General features: G+C 37.1%; 1 protein-coding gene across 1 annotated transcript in view; it reads left to right on the top strand.

The window, feature by feature from the left end:
• Positions 1-2,643: 2,643 nt before the first annotated feature.
• cnk (connector enhancer of ksr) overlaps positions 2,644-17,225 on the top strand; it is a 327,711-nt gene continuing 313,129 nt past the window's right edge. Inside the window, exon 1 of the mRNA XM_090389913.1 lies at positions 2,644-2,863. Within this exon, the coding sequence (XP_090246039.1) occupies positions 2,806-2,863 (58 nt within the window). The 5' untranslated portion in view covers positions 2,644-2,805. The remainder of the gene's footprint in view (positions 2,864-17,225) is intronic.

Genomic DNA, 17,225 nt, shown 5'->3' with positions numbered 1-17,225 from the left:
GATTCCTCCCCACTGTCACCAAGCTGTACCCTAAGGCGCCAGCGTGGTTTCACCCTGGTCGAAATACCACCTTCCTCCTTACAGGACACGGCCCGTTTAAAGCTAAACTTCACCTACTTGGCATCATAGATAAAGCGGACTGTTCCTCTGGCAACCCGGAGTCCTGGAGAAACTTAATGTTTGAATGCGATCTATATGATGACCTACGATTACTCCTAATAACGGTAATCCAATATATCCCAGACAACCAAGAACCCAGACTGTTAGACACTCAAGAGGATTACAAGGCACTCAGTCAATATGCCCAGGATCTATTTTCTAGAAGGAAAACAATGCTAGAAATATACCAAAGGCAACACGACTAGAAAGAATGCAGGAGGTCAAACAAGTAAAAAAAAAAAAAAAAAAAAACTCAGCATACCACAGAAAGACAAGACTTTAGGATGATTTGGATGGCCTACTGTCGACCTAAAACTGCACTCCCTTGTGCTGTTTTTTTTTTTTTTTTGGGGGAGGAGGTATTTGCTCTTCTCTTCTCCTCCCCATATTTTTATTTTTTTTTATTTTTCATTTTTATTTATTTATTTATTTATTTTATGTTTTTTTTATTATTATTTATTTATTTTATGTTTTTTTTATTATTATTTATTTTTTTTATTATTTTATTTTATTTTATTTTTTTTTTTTCTCCTCTCCTCGCCTCCCCATGTCGTGGGGCATGGGCATTCCCTACTGAAAATTGGGGACCACCTTCCTATCCGACCCCCGTTTCTTCCTATTTCATCCCCCATCTACACCCTCCCTCCCATTACTTTCTCTTGTACAGCGACTGCCCCACATGTCCAGATTTAAATCACATCAAATTTTGCCCGACCTTTTAGGCTTTCTAGAAATAGTTCTTTCAGCGTAAAACCCCACGCAGCGCTTTCTAAATGCAATTTTACTTAAATCAACAGCGATAACTCCAACTTTTATTTTAGGTCCTAGTCACCGAAATCCCAGAAAAGTAAGTGGCAGGACCTGCCAGAGTATAATTAGTCTCTTGGTACACCCGGCCGGCGTCCCCGTCGCTAGGTATGGTAACGCCGCGTCCCACTGGGGGCCCGGCGGCCAACAGGCCGGATGAACAATGGGCACAACGAACTACATACCACATGACCCATACATTATTTTTAAACCTCTGGCATAGACAGGGTACTGTCACTCGATACATAGAACATACGTGGAGATGGGAGAAATCACCAGAGCCGTCAGACCCTCAACATACCTATACCTATTTCTACAACTCATATTCTTCCAGCTATGCAGGTGGACCCATTTAGCTTTGACATCCAGTGGTGTGTGGTGTTTATGGGAGTGACACCAGATGGCACCATTTTCTACCTAAACCGTCACTTCAACCTTTGGAGAGTAAGGTCCAACAAAGCGAGTTACGCAATTTTTTTCTGTATTGGGCAATTCCCCCCCCCCCCGCTGTTTGATTTGAGCTCTTGTCCATAACGTTGGTGGTCAGGCACTGGACTAATCATGCATTTTTTATTATTATTTCTCCCTAATGGGCGTCTTGGACCTCATCACGGGCACTGCTACCAAGTGTACTGGGTGATTGTTATGTCTGGTGTTACTGTTGGTCAAGGAACTCTGGTAGAGCCATTGGAGATAGGCTGTTTTGTTGGGTCTTTGGCACCATTCTGCTGGTTGACAAGATGATCGGGATGGTCGTTACTCGTTGCATATGCCGCATCCCTTTGTATAAGGCAATGGTCAGGCCACATCTTAAGTGATGCATATAGATCTGGAGGCCTAATTTTAGGAAGGATGTAGAGCTGCTGGAATGAGTACAGAAAAGGGCTATGAGATTGGTCAGAGAGTACAGAAAAGGGCTATGAGATTGGCAAAGGGTTGCTCTTAGCAAGAAAGGCTTAAATTCTGCAAATTGCAGCTGCTGGAGATTAGGCACCTGTGAGGTTATCTGATTGAGGTGTAAAAGGCCTTGAATGGTTTGAGCAAGCTCAATGCTAATGGGATTCTTTCTCTTGTCCAGATTAATCGCATGAGGGGATATAAATTCAAATTGAGGAAAGACAATTGTAGAACAGATGTGCGGAAATTTGCCTTTAGCCAGCGGGTAGTTGATTGAAGGAACAAATTTTCATTTCCCATTGTGGAAGTTGATAGTTCAAATAATTTCAAGGAAGAACTGGACAAACATTTGGAGCGAATGGATTGGTGAAATAGGAAGGTTTTTTTTTTTTTTTTTGGCTGATCCTGATAAGCTTGCTTTCTTGCATCATATGTCTCTACTAAAGCTAATCCCTTTAATCTCTTGTCGTAGGTTCGTGTTATTACGATAATTTATTTTTTAGAATAAAATAAATTACTGAATAATTCGGCATGTGTTAATATTCGTACAGTGTATTTGATAACGAAAGACGAATATTGACATATGACGAATTGAAAAACAAATTATTTCGAGGTGACTCAATGAACGGCGCTGCTATCGGTCGTATTTGTTGCCCAAAATATTGGCTTCGTAACCAATTAGAACTATTTATTCCGTAATGGGAGTGTACCACGTATTGTTAGGAGAATATGTAATGGTTTGTAGACTGCAGAAATTATATAGTAAGGATGTACCTGGAACAGCGTAGAGGAGGTTTCTCGATATCAGTTAATTTTCAACGATATGCTAGTCTTTAGCGTAAATGATACTGAACTTTGCTATGAAATGGCATCTCCGAGATGAGTGAAGGAGAGCACCCTAGCGGTAAAGGTTTCGGAGGAACAAGGAGCGGAAGTTAAAAGATGGCGTACGTCAATGTTGCTGAATGGGCACCAGAACATGTAGCTGAATGGTTAAGAGGTAATCAAATTGAAAAATAAAATTTGTATAGAGGCGTTATGTAGAATGCATACTAGCTAATGAAATTGAACAGTAAGAAATGCAAATTTTGAATCAGTACCGTAAAATTTAGTTGTTTCTAATACATTGCATTATATGAATGTTTAAATGTCGTGCGCTGTCAAGTGATGCTGCTTTTTCTTTTTTTTTTTTTTTTTGTTTCCCCATCTCGCACGCTGTGTTGTCTCACTATTCACCCAACGGTGTACTAAGACTACATGTACTAGTCAAGTTACGGGGAGCGGTGTGCAAGGGAAATTATAACATGATTATTCTCTTGTGTACAAGTTTTAAATGCAAGCAGCTACGGGACCGAATCTCAGTATCTTAGAGACAAAGATTAGCAAATTTTGTGTAAAAATACCACATCAGCTAATAGAAATACAATTTCCACATTTTTTAATCAATTTTTTTTTTTTTTTTGTTATTCGTTATCATTTTATATCTTATAATAGAGGAGGGATATAATAATATCACTCCTCCAGCCCCAAAATCAAAATTTTATATTGTAAAAGTTGACTTCAGGTAGCTGAATATTAAACCAGTTTAATATAATTATAAATCACATCAAAAACTCTGGTTTGCCCAACAGAGTGAAATAAATTTTCACATCCCTAGAATATAAACATCAAAGCAGCAAGGAGGTCAGTGCCATATCAGTTAATAAACAAAACTAGTTAATTGCCTATCAGTTAATAAACAAAACTTTAGTAATTGCCTGCCATCTGAAAGGTGCATTCTTAATTATTTTTATTTATTATTTATTTTTTGGGTAAAATTGCATTGACTGCGGTGAGCGGACTACTAAACGTGAAACTACACAACTTACTTTTAGCAAAGGTGAGGGGGAGAGTGTGCCAACATTGATTGGCAGAAACAAGCCACATGCCAATGCTGCTTTTCCTCTTCTCCAGACAAGTTGATCTTTCTAGAGGATTTCATTTGACATCACAATATGTTGGAGCTAAAATGAAAAAAAAAAAATGGAAAAATGGCAATTTTTTTTTAAACAACTAACAAAAATTAACATATAACCATCGATTCTTCTTGCCCATATGTCACTAGATGATTTCACTAACATTGTATAAAAGCATTATGGGAATCCTGTTGTCTTGAAACTTTACTAGACATGTTGGACAACTTGTGTGATCGAGACCCATTACTATTTGTAAAATTGGACAAATGCTAAATTTTTGTGATCTTCTCTTGTAGAGAATCTGAGTCCTCATTTTGAATTTAAATCAATGTTTTGAATTTAACCAAATATAAATAGAATAATATATATAATAAATGGGATATTAAAAATTTGAAATATTATATTTTGAGTCAGGAAATCACTTACCTCAGATATTTTTCAGGAATAACTGCATCTACATAAGATGTGATCAGAATACATACCAGAATAGATGGAAATTATTTCAAAGACCTGCTTAAAGATGGAAGAACCTTGCAACAAAACAAAGGAATAAAAACAAGCTTTTACCCTAAATCCATGCATGACAAATAATTGAAAGTATAATGGGAGAAGATTACCTGTAGCTTGATGGGGGCTTTTCGTTTATACCATCTTCAAAGGGGAAGCGAACACATGTCGAAGGCTGTATATATAGCCCTGGTACGTTCCATTGCTGTATTTCAAAAGTATGGGGGAGGTGAGTAAATAGGTGAAAGGAAGAGAAGCAGGATAGAAGGAAAATTCCTCCCCCCCTCGTATTTCACTAATAGTTTGGGAATTTGAAAATCTAGCGATTTAAAACAGCTTAAAGGTCATTTAGAGGAAAGAATATGAATATTCCTGTTAGTAGAGGCCCTGAATGGTTTTTGTTTGGAACTGCTAGAGGCTAGGTTTACCCTAGAATCTTTGAGAATTTTTTTTCAAAGGTTGTTGGTAAGTTTCAGTTATCCCATTTATTATATTTATTAATATCCCATTTATTATATTTATTGTTCTATTTATATTTGGTTAAATTCAAAACATTGATTTAAATTCAAAATGAGAATTCAAATTCTCTACAAGAGAAAATCGCAATAATTTAGCATTTCTCTGATTTTACAAATATTAGCGGGTTTCAGTCACTTAAGTTGTCTGGCCAACATAGATGATTTCATGTGCATTAACAATGATAATTTCTCATGCATCAACAGAAATTCTTTTTTTTCCCCCCAGATCCCTGTTACCATAAGGAGAACCTGATACTAACAACTTGCACAATACTGAAAAAAAAATGAAATCACCAAGAAACAACTTGAAAAAAAAAAAAAAACTCACCTCATCATTCCTCACATACTGGCTGTTACACTTCATGAAACATCCACACTGAAAACACTTGTATTCTGCAGCAATCAAATTCATACTCGTACACCATTCAATTATGGTCTCACATGCATCCTTTTGCAAACCATCAACACAGAATAACAATAATACACAATAACTGAGGCTGCAGAGCAGCACAACGACGACAACTAAACAACGGCATGATGATTTAGAATTTCCCACTAAAATCTTACATCCATCCTTTTGCAAACCATCAACAAGGAATAGCAGTAATACACAATAATCGAAGGCTGCAGAGCAACATGACGATGCTTAACAACAGCACCATAATTTTACATTTCCAACTAAAATCCAATCAAACAATCAGAAATGCATATTCTGGAGGACAGCCATGTGGGGGAAAAGCAGTGAATGGGAGGAGTCTCCACCGGTCAATCACACTTCCTTCTCTTCTAGCCAATAGTCTGGAGTGCCCAAATAGCAAGTCAAATAGTTTCATGCTCAGTTGTCCACTTGCCCCAGTAAATGCATTCTAACCTTTTTGTTAGTTTAAATTAGGAATACAAAGTCATTCAAATGGAAACCACAGAAACAAAACAAAATACCTATTATTATAAAAAAATTATAATCTTTTGTCAGATTATTGATTGAAGTGTCTGTTGGTAATGCTGAGGACCCATGTGGCACCATTTGCTGGTGTTATTTGGAACAGTCATATTTCATGATAGCAGCATCCTTACCAAGGTAGAAATGAAGTTTGTAATTCAGTATTTGAATGCAAAAAAACTAAAACCTGAAATTTATTGCAAAATGTTGACTCAGACATGATTCAACATGTCTGTGTCGATAGCAAGTCAGAGTGGGTGGATAAGTTTAAGAACAGCAGTGAAAGTGTGCCCTACCAAGGCAAGTTCATTGTGTTATGACATAAGAAGTCATAACAGCAGTGGAGTATTGTACAGATACATCTGTACAATTTGAGCAGACTGTCTATTACTGTTGAAGAAATTGCCACAGTGCACAAAATTATTGCTGGTTCAGCTTATTTTTAAAATTTTTTTATGAAAACCACAAACACAAAAAGTATCAGAACTTTTGGTTCTTAGTTCCATGTATGCATTGAAGAAGATGGGGGTGGGGAACGCTGGAAACTTTGCTCTGAAGACTAAACATGGGTTTGACCACATCAAGGCTACAATAAGCAAAGTGGTGGCTTGCATGTTTCACCACTCCAAGCATGTATTGGCCTGGTTGATGAGAGTTATCCACCACCTACTTGTTATATTTAGTAAGTATTGGTATTATATTATTAGTGTCATATTATATTATTATTAATAATTGTACTGGTTATCATTAGTGTTAATAGTAGCAGTAACGTGCATGGGCAGAAAGAGATGGGTTGAGGCGGTGCAGGACTAAACATGGGTTTTACCATTTCAGACCTCCAATAAGCAAAGTGGTAGAATTGCACCAGTTGATGAGAGTTATCTACCACCTAGATATACAATCATTAGTGAGGAATTACACTTTCAGAAAGTGTGCACTCAATGGATTCCTTGGTGATTAATACAAGAACTGAAGGAACTCTGACTTGATGTGTGTTTCTTGCTTGGATGGTATGAGCACAAAGGAAATGACATAGTGACAGGAAATGAATTACAAGTGCACTATTGCATAGCAGAAAGTAAATTTGCAAATTCAAAGTCACATCATACAGGCTTACCTTAATTGAACAAAGTCAATACTGACACATTAGTCGTGAAGTGTTAACTCACTGTATTCTGGAGCATTATATGGAGAGGGGAGAAACAATGACAAGTGATATATACCAAAATGTGCTTCTGAACTATTTAAAATCAGCAATTTGAATGAAATTGTGGGGTTTTTTTTTTGGTTTTTTTGTCAAGTATGTTGCCTCCAGAATTATAAAATTCATCAATTCTCTGCATGGTCTGTAGAGAATTGGATACAATGTGTAATTACCCCATCCTCCACAATGTTTTGATACAACCCACAAAATATCTATTGAGCAATCTTGCATTGCAGCATTGGAAGGAGTATGTTATCTTTTGACATCTCTGAATTCTCTACCACAATTAATGGAGCATTCAGGACTGTTCTGTCATAGGATTAGGTAACTAGGGAGCCTATAGCTCTGTCATGGGTGGCTAATCTTTCATTGTGCCTGGTGGTTATATACTACAGGGCAGCATGCATAATAATAATGAATTGCAATTACTTTTCAAATTAACTTGCATCTGTTTAAATTTATTCACAAGTAAATAAAATTATTTTTATAGTTTTTTTTTTAATTAATATGTTATGACCACCAAAATTAAGAAAAGGAAGTATGAAGATGGCTGCATTATACAGGGTGTCTCAAAAATATTGGTACAAACGTTTAGGGGAGGTAGATAACATCTAAAGGAATGTGAATCGCATAGGAACCCATAACCGGAAATGTCACCATAAGTCGGTACACGGTGCTGTTCATCAGTTCGCGAGAGGGAAAATTTCTGGTTTACTCATTCAAGCAGTAGTCACCGCACGAAGAGCATGCATCGATATACGAACTGTATATCGATGCATGCTGGCAGACATACACCTAGTGTATGGATTAGCAGAGGGCAATGGACAAGCCGCTCAACGAATTTATGGAGAACGCTTCCCAGACAGAGATGTACCGGACCACCGTTTGTTTGCGCATGTGCATCAAAATTTGTGCGATTATGGGTCATTTAGAGGTAACAGGAGTAGTGCGGGCAGACCACATTCGACGCAAACTCCCGCCATGGAAGAAAGTGTGTTGAATGCCGTCCAGAATAATCCTACTACTAGCACACATGCCGTTGCCTCTGCCTTAGGAGTGTCTCGTTGCAGTGTACAGCATGTCTGGCACCACGATTCCTTACACCCCTTTCATCTCCAAAGGGTTCAGTTACTGCTCCCCCAAGATCATCCTGCACGTGTGACTTTTGCGCAGTGGTTTCTCCAAGAAAGTGTTCAAGACTTGAATTTTCCAGCCTATTTTTGGTCACGGATGAGGCTTATTTCACTCAGGAAGGCTTATTCAATCAGCACAATGCTCATGTGTGGGCTCACGACAACCCACACGGTCTGCGCACCTAGGTATGGTCGATGACTGCTTAGTCGGCCCATACCTGTTACCATCCCGCACGAACTCCGCTAAATATCGGATCTTTCTTGAACAAGTTCTACCAGGGTTACTTGAAGATGTTCCAGCAAATGTGAGACGCAACATTTGGTTTCAACATGACGGGGCATCTGCCCATTATGGAAGGTGTGTTCGTGACCATTTGAACAGGCGTTTGTGCATTGATGGATTGGCTGTGGTGGACCCATTGCCTGGTCCCCACGCTCACCTGATTTATCGAGCCTTGATTTCTTTCTGTGGGGGGGCCCTCAAATCTATCGTGAATGAATCGCCTGTGGAGATGGAAATGGATCTCGTGGCGAGACTCTTCTACGCTGCTGCTACTGTCAAAGAAACTCCAGGTGTGTTCGACAGCGTCCGCCAATCCATGCTGCGTTGGTATCATGCATGCATCGCGTCTCATGGTGGAACCTTCGAGCATCTGTTGTAACATCATGAAATGCATCCATCTCGTACTCCATTGTTAATATTATGTCAAATAAATGTTTGCCACTAATTACTGTCTTGTGTCATTTCTGCTTCTTGTGCCTCTGCTACTACTGTCCCATGACGTTTCCGGTTATGGGTTCCTATGTGATTCACATTCCTTTAGATATTACCTACCTCCCCTAAACGTTTGTACCAATATTTTTGAGACACCCTGTATAGGGCTTCAGGGTCATATAAAAAATGGGATTGATCATTCTCTATGCATTAAATAGTATATCATGCACTTCTCAGCAGTGATGCTATGAGACGTAGTCATTGTAAGTAACATTTGGTGAAGAACCCGGCACTTTGAAGGACAAACCAAGAGAGTTTGTCCTTCAAAGTGCATGAAGCTAGACACTGCTAGAGATTTCCATGAAATGGTGGCCAGTGATAGAAGTATCTCATGAACTGTCATTGCTAAAGCCAAAAAACTGCACATAATAGGAGAAACTCTTGTGAAACCTTGCTTATTGAAAGCAATCAGTGCTGTATTTAGTGTCAAAAGCAAGAAGAAACTGTTGGAAATTTTTCTTTAGGACAAGGGACAATTCTGTGAAATATTTTTTTAGTTTTATTAATAACAAGATACACAACAGGTAACCATTAACAGTGTATCTGAGATCAAAACAATAAACATAATAACAATATGAAATCCAACAGGAAGATAAACATTGATATAGATTCAAACATTAAAATCATATGTACAAAAGAGGATTGCATTAAGTTAAGTTACCAGTAAAACAAGTAATAATTAATCAGTTAAAGAATAGAAAAATAATAAAACACATAATAATAATAAACTACAATAATTAGATCAGAACTAGTCACTTTGCAGTTTAAGAGAAGAGGCAAACTTGTGGATGGAGTTCATCAGTGATTGGAAGTTGTCAAAGAAGTCAATGAGAGAGTCATTTGCTGATTCTGTTCAGTGGACTGAACTTCATAAAGTCCGTGGTGGCAGAGTCAAAGCGAAACAGTGTAAGGTTCCTGACTTGTCTACAAGGAGCATTGAAGTTGATTTTGCTAAGGATATCAGATGCTTCATAAGTTCCAGTGATTAATTTGGCTGGAAGGGTGATGTCAGCAGTAACTCTTCTAGTGCACAGAGGCCTCAGATGAAAGTAATCACACAGTGATTCATAATACACTGAGTGATAGAATAGAGGATTACAGTATGTAAGGTAACGGACAAAGTTTTTTGGATTGCTTCAATTTTGTTAGTTAGTCTTTGTGTGAGGATTCCAGATAGGTGAACTGAATTCAAGGATTGGCAGAACAATAGTTTTATAAAGGATAACCACATATCTGTAGTTTTTGAACTTGTATGTGTTCCATTTAATGAATCCCAGTGTTTTGAATGCTTTGCTGGTGATTTTAAGGACATGAGCATCGAATTTAGCACTGCTGGAGAAGAGAATCCCCAAATCGTTAACTTGGTGACACCTTTCGGTGATCACATAGTTAATACTGTACTCCGTATTTATTAGTTGTGGAGATCTACCGGATGAGAAAGAGATTACTTTGCACTTCAAGGGGTTAGAAGACAAGCCATTCAGAGATAGCCACAGAGAGAATTTATTGAGAGCACATTGAAGCTGTTGAGAATCAGTAATCTCCTTCACTGCTGAGTAGATCTTAAGATCATCTGCATAGAGAGCAACTTGAACATTGGAGGTGTAGATGAAAGAAGGAAGATCATTTACGAAAACAATGAAGAGAAGAGGACCTAAGGGGAAGCCTTATGGTACTCCACTTAGTGGTATAAAACAGTCTGAGTTCACTTGATTGATGATAACGCTCAAGGAACGATGTGTAATATAGCTGCGTAGCCATGAGAGCAAAGGGTCACGGATACCATATAGCTTAAGTTTTTTCCAGAAATTGTCCATGCGGGACTTTATCAAATGCTTTAGATATATCTGTGTAGACCGCATCAACTTGAAGGTGGTTATCAAGAGCTTCAGAGGTGTATTGCCAGAAAGGAAGCAAATTTGTGACTACTGACTTGCCACTGCAGAAACCATGTTGATTCTGATCAATGAAAGGCCTGAAGAATTCGAAGAGATGTTTGTGTACTGCTGTGTCGAAGAGTTTAGCCAGGCTGTTTTGCAAGATTATGGATCTGTAATCAGTTACCTCATTTTTATCACCTTTTTTGAAAATAGGAACTATATTGACCTGCTTAAAGTGCTTAGGATACTTCCCCAGCCTGAGAGACAAGTTGAAGATCTGCAGTATGAGGGGTTTTAAGGTAGTGACAGTCATTTTCCAAAATAAGCCTGGAATGTCATCTGGTCCTCTAGTATAGTCATTTCTCATGCTTTTTAATGCTGAATTTAAATCTTCATCATTGATAAAGAGGTTAATGAGGATATCATCTTTAACAGGTGTGAAGTCAGGAAATGAGGCAGGTCTCAATGTATCATTTGTTCGAATTCTGGAAAAAGGTTTGGCAAACTCTTGAGCAATACTGAATTCATCTGATAAGAGAATTCCATCTGCTTTATATTTATATGTATTTATCCAAAGTCTAGTCATCACTCAGTAGTGTTAGACATTGTCCGTAATGGACAGTTTACGCAAACCGTATTTCCCCATGTATAAGACGCACCTTAATTTTGGGGCCCGAAATTTGAAAAAAATGTATTACATAAAGTTATTGAACTCAAGTTTTATTCATCATAAAATTCATACAGCTCCTTATCATTGTCAAAACTCCCATCCATTAGCTTGTCCTCATCTGTGTCTGCTTACGAATCACTGTCTTCATATATTGCCTCGTCCTCAGTTCCATCTATGGCATTTGAAATGCCACACTTCTTAAATTACTTGACAGCGATCTCAATCTTGATATTATCCCAGGATCTTTTCACCCAGGTACAAACTTCTCCTATAGTTGGTTTCTTCACTCTTCCTGCTGGTGTCAAATTGTCCTCAGAAGACTTCATCCATTGGTTCCATTCGTCTCTCATGGCAGCTTCGAAGGGTTTGTTAATGCTGACATCAAGTGGTTGGAGCTGGGATGTCAAGCCTCCAAGTATGACGGCAAGTTTTGTTTTTTTGCTCTGCAGCAATCTTCTTGTGTTTTCGTTATGTGTTCCCTGAACTGATCAAGCACCAATAGGGCAGGTTTGTGTAAGAGCCCACCTGGTCTCCTGCTCCAAACTTTTTCAAACCAGATCTTCATCCCATCCTGATCCATCCAACCCTTGTCATGAACGTGGACAATCACTCCTCGAGGAATGTCTTCTTTTGGCATTGTTTTGCGTTTGAAAATCAGCATAGAAGACAGCTTGATTCTGTCGGCACAACAAGCCAGAATAACTGTATAATGGCTCTTTTCGTGTCTACTTGTCTTCACAGTTACAGTTTTCACCCCCTTCTTATCAACAGTTCTGTTACTTGGGACATCAAATTGAAGGGGGACTTCGTCCATATTTCCAATCTGTCCCAACTCAAACCGATGTGTCTTCCGACATTGAATGACAAAACGATGAAATTCAAGGACCTTCTGCTCATAGCTTTCAGGCATCTTTTGGGCAAGTCTGGTGCATGTATGCATGCTTAGTCCATTCCGTTTCATGAACCTGAAGCACCAATTGTGTCCTCCTTTGAAATCAGTAACTTCTTTTTCATCAGCAATTCTTCTTGCCTCATGCTGAACCATCTTTGTGGACACAGGAATTCCAATTGCCATTTGCTCTTCAATCCATATCTTCAATTCCCTCTCTAAATCAGGCCATTTTGCTGACTTGCCTCTCATGGCCTTCTTCTGCAGTGGCGTTTTCAGTAGGGTTTCTTCTTCCCGTAGCCAGTCTCGGATTGTTTTCTCAGTTGGAGGAGGATCAAACTTACATTCAGCAGCGCGATTTCCATTCACTTTTGCAAACTGGATCACTTTTAACTTGAATTCAAAGTTAAATAATCTTTTCACTTTTAAAAAATCTTTTCTGAGCCATTTCTGAGCAGAACGTGGCAAAACGTAACCTAATATACCGGTAACAAGTGCGAAACAATGAGCGCAAAGACAACCAGCGCAAAAAAGTGAGAAATGCAAGTAAAAAAAAATCTACAACCACTGTATAAGACGCACCCAGTTTTTAGACCCCAAATTTTTCGAAAAAAGGTGCGTCTTATACATGGGGAAATACGGTAATTAATGCAACGCAGTTACATTAATTATCAATGACCTTATATCTTATAACAATATCTTATCAATGACCTGATATCACACCTGCAAAAGACCTTAAACTTCAGGCTGTGGAAGTAGCATTGACATTTTTGACAGAATGAAAAGCAAAACAGCATTAAAACATTTCCCATGCCAACTTGAGAAATTTCTCCAAGTACAGTAAAATTTTCTCTCAGTCCAGTGACATGTTATGTAGTTCTGAGATCAACATTTGAAAAAATGATTAAGTTAAGGAATATGCAGTATTGCTTGTAATATTTGCGGTATATGTATTTATCCAAAGTCTAGTCATCGCTCAGTATAGTGTTAGACATTGTCTGTAGTGGACAGTTTACGCAAACATTGTATAATAATTAATGCAACGCAGTTACATTTTTGAAAAGTTAATAATAGCAGATAAGAATGGAAAAGCAACAACTTGACTTGAACAATCATATAAAAATTTTTACATGACTACAGAGGTAAGAAAAAGACTTGAGTTTGAAATTTAAATTAGACGTTTTGAAGCGAATTGATTCTGGTCAATGACAAGTGGATGTCTGCAATAATTTAGGACTTGGCAGGTTCAACTGTAAGGACAACTATAAAAAATGAAGAAAGACAGCTATTCCACTGCAGACAACTATAATTGACTAGGACCAGGGGCTATTATGATTGAAATGGAGAGACTTCTAAATAATTTTAATTTTATTTAAAAAAAAGTGATTAGCGTATATGAAGATCTGAAGAAATCTCACTTTGAAAAAATTGTGGAACAATTTAATGCTAGTAGGGGCTGGTTTGATAGATTTAAAAAGTGCTATAATCCACACAACACAGCAGTGCAGGGAGTAGCTTCAAGTGCAGATCAAGGAGCCAAAACTTCCAAAGAGGAATTTGTTAAAATTATTGAAGAGGGATGTTATACTGCTCAACAAAATTTTAACATAGATTAAACAGGACTTTTTTGGAAATGAAAGCCTAAAAGAAGTTTCATATCGAAAAAATAAAAAAAACATGCCAGACTGAAGAATTGGTTGACTTTATTGCTGGGTAGTAATGCTGGGGGGGGGGGGGATTTTAAATTAAAATTCCTTTTAATTTACCATTCGGAAAATCCAACGGCTCTTAAAGGTTTCACTAAATCCAACCTACCTGTAATTTGGAAGGCTAATAAAAAAGCTTGGATAACCAGGCTTTGTTTTATTGATTGGTACTTAGAATTCTTCTGTCCTGCAGTGGAATAATATTGTGCAAAAAATAACCTTGATTACGAAGCGGTTTTGATCGTGGATAACACGCCAGAACATCCAAGCAAAGAGAGCTTAGAAGACTTGAACAATCATATAAATTTTTTTACATGCCTCCAAACACTACATCTCTGATCCAACCAATTGACCAAAGTGTTATTGCCACATTTAAAGCTTACTACATAAGGAACACCTTTTCCCAAGCTATTAAAGCCATCAACGCTGGTGGAAATGTACGGAGGCTGAAGGAGTTTTGGACATCCTACATTAAAACTGCTATCTACAACAGGGGTGGCCAACTTAATTTGTGATGCGATCTACTTTTTTCCTTCAAAATGTGCCACGATCTACCATCTCAAAAATTTCATTGCACGTGGTTAAAAAAAGTTAATCAACACATATTGAAAAATGTTGTTTATAAATTTTAAAATTCAATACAATTCAGAATTCTTATTTTAAATTCATGCGTATTTAAAATTTTAATTTATGCAAAGTTTGTGTCTTAATCTCATCTGCCAAGCTTTCAAAATCGGGGATATACTGTGATAAGGCCAACCGTAAAGAATCTTCTGTATGCAACTCTGTAAGAGCACAGTGATTCTTTGTTTGTTTCAAATATGAAATGCCAATTCACATAGATATGTGGAACCAAAACAGGAATTTAAAAGTTCACTGCATTTTTTTACATTTGGGTACTTTTCTCGGCAAACATATTTCCAAAACTCTTTTTCTGATGATCTGGCTTTTTGGAAGATATCATTTCGCAATGTAATAATTTCATTTTCAAGTAATATTTTCTCCATGTGAAAAATCACAGCAATTTTTTCTGCAATTTGTTTCGTATCTAAGTCGACATTAAATGGATAAGGACTATATTGAACAATGTCTTCAGTTGTTTTAAAATCACTGAATCTGGTTTCAAAACTGTCCACAACATTCTCAATTTCAGAAACATATTTTTCACTATTAAATTCAAAAACAGGATATTTTTGCAAATGATCTTGCATATTTGCAAAATGGTCGAATTTTTTTTTTCTTCTAATCATGTCACCCACATTTTTATTTTTTCCTTGTAATTCCAAATTCAGATCACTTAATTTACTGGTAAAATCTGCCAAAAAAGCCAGATCACACAACCACTCTGTATCTTGTAGCTGCTGATAATCATCTCCCCTTTGATCAACAAATTTTTTAATTTCATTGTGCAAAATTCGAAATCTCTGTAGAAACTTACTTCGACTCAGCCACCTGACATCTGTGTGTAATATCAGATCTGGTTCTTTTTCATAGAGTTGCGTTTTGAAAAGTCTCCTTTGAAGAGATTGTCCTCTGATGGACTTCATGATTTTGAAAGCAATGTCCATAACACTTTTAGCATTTAATCTTTTGCTGGCTAACACTTGTCGGTGGATGATACAGTGGTAACTCAAAAAATCTGGGAATTCATCATCCTTTTGGCACAATGCGATGAATCTGTTAAGATTCCCCATCATTGCTTTAGCTCTGTTGTTACCGATACGATCTTAAATAGTGATAATTTAATTTTTTCAATAAAATGTTTGAATGAGTTAAAGATATCAAGACCTCTAGTTCTTTCTTTTAATGAAACAATACCCAGCAGTTCTTCTCTAGTGGCAGAATCATCGAAAACCATACAAATAAAAATGAGCAACTGAGCTATATCACTGACATCTGTAGATTCATCCAGTTGTAAAGAAAAGGACACACAATTAGCAATAAGAGCACACAATTGTTTGCTCACATTTTTACTCATTTTTTCTATGCGTTGCATCACAGTATTTCGAGATAATTGCGGATCTTGAAGAGCACTTTTAATTTCATTTCTGTTCTTAAAATTTTGAAAAAGAGAATCTGTTATTTCTAAAAATGCGTCTTTGATGAATTGACTACCAGAAAATGATTTGCATTTTTTTTGCAAGATGATGACTCAATTTAAATGATGCTACAGTTACTGCTTTAGATTGTAAATTAGGTGTCATGAAGAAATTTTGTTGCACGAATAATCTGGATTTAAGTTCTTCTAATTTATTTTTTCTGAGGTCACTATTCAGCGGAAATTCCGATTGGTATTTACCATGGAGTGCGTTGAAGTGCCTTTCTAAATTTCCTTTTTTGGGTATAGCCACAGAAGCATTGCAAATCAAACAGCAACATTTTTCTTTCGCCATTACAAAAAAGTATTCTCGATGAAAATGATATGTTTTACTCTTTTTAGTAGTATTCATTTTAAATCAAAAGGTATTAAATTAACATATAAGTACTGTCCAGTTATTAAATTAGCAAAAGCAATGCTTACCGATTAAAACACTAAGTTGCACGAACCGGAAAAATATTCTGTCTGAACAGCTAACATAGGATAATTGATGAAGAGGATTCCCGAATGAGGAAATTGTTTCCAAAATAACTGGACAAACACACCACCGTTTATTGCTCTGTTTGGTTATATCCTTATAAGAATCAGTTTTGAATACCTTTGTGATATTTCTCTAAAGCTATTTCTTGGAGGTCGAGACCATAAAACAATAAAAACAATTTGCACTTTCTGGTTTATTGGGCTTTTCTGTTGGTGCATTCTAATTATAGGTTGTTATTATGATGAAACATGTTTCTCCTTCAATGAAATCTTCAATCATGCAAAAAAAACAAAAATAAATTTTCAAAATCTGCTCTTCATTCCTATTTTTGAAGCTTTGTAAAAAAAAAAAATAATAAAATAAATAAATAAAATAACGTAGCGAAACCCGCTGCGCAATATAATTTTGGTAGTATACCTGACCGTGCAAATCGAGGGATGACTGTATATTTAAAATTTCTTCGTGATCGACTCGTTGGCCACCCCTGATCTACAACATTACAAGTGCCTGGGATGAAGTGACTCAGAAAACCATGAATGGAGTGTGGAGAAAAGTTTGGAAGGATTGCATAAAGAATTCCCAAGAACCTGATGATTTGGTTGAGAA

Source organism: Mastigoproctus giganteus, chromosome 1 (assembly GCF_048544385.1).
Source record: "Mastigoproctus giganteus isolate SK-2022 chromosome 1, ASM4854438v1, whole genome shotgun sequence".
Taxonomy (NCBI): Eukaryota; Metazoa; Arthropoda; class Arachnida; order Uropygi; family Thelyphonidae; genus Mastigoproctus; species Mastigoproctus giganteus.
This window is presented reverse-complemented; position numbering and strand designations above follow the sequence as displayed.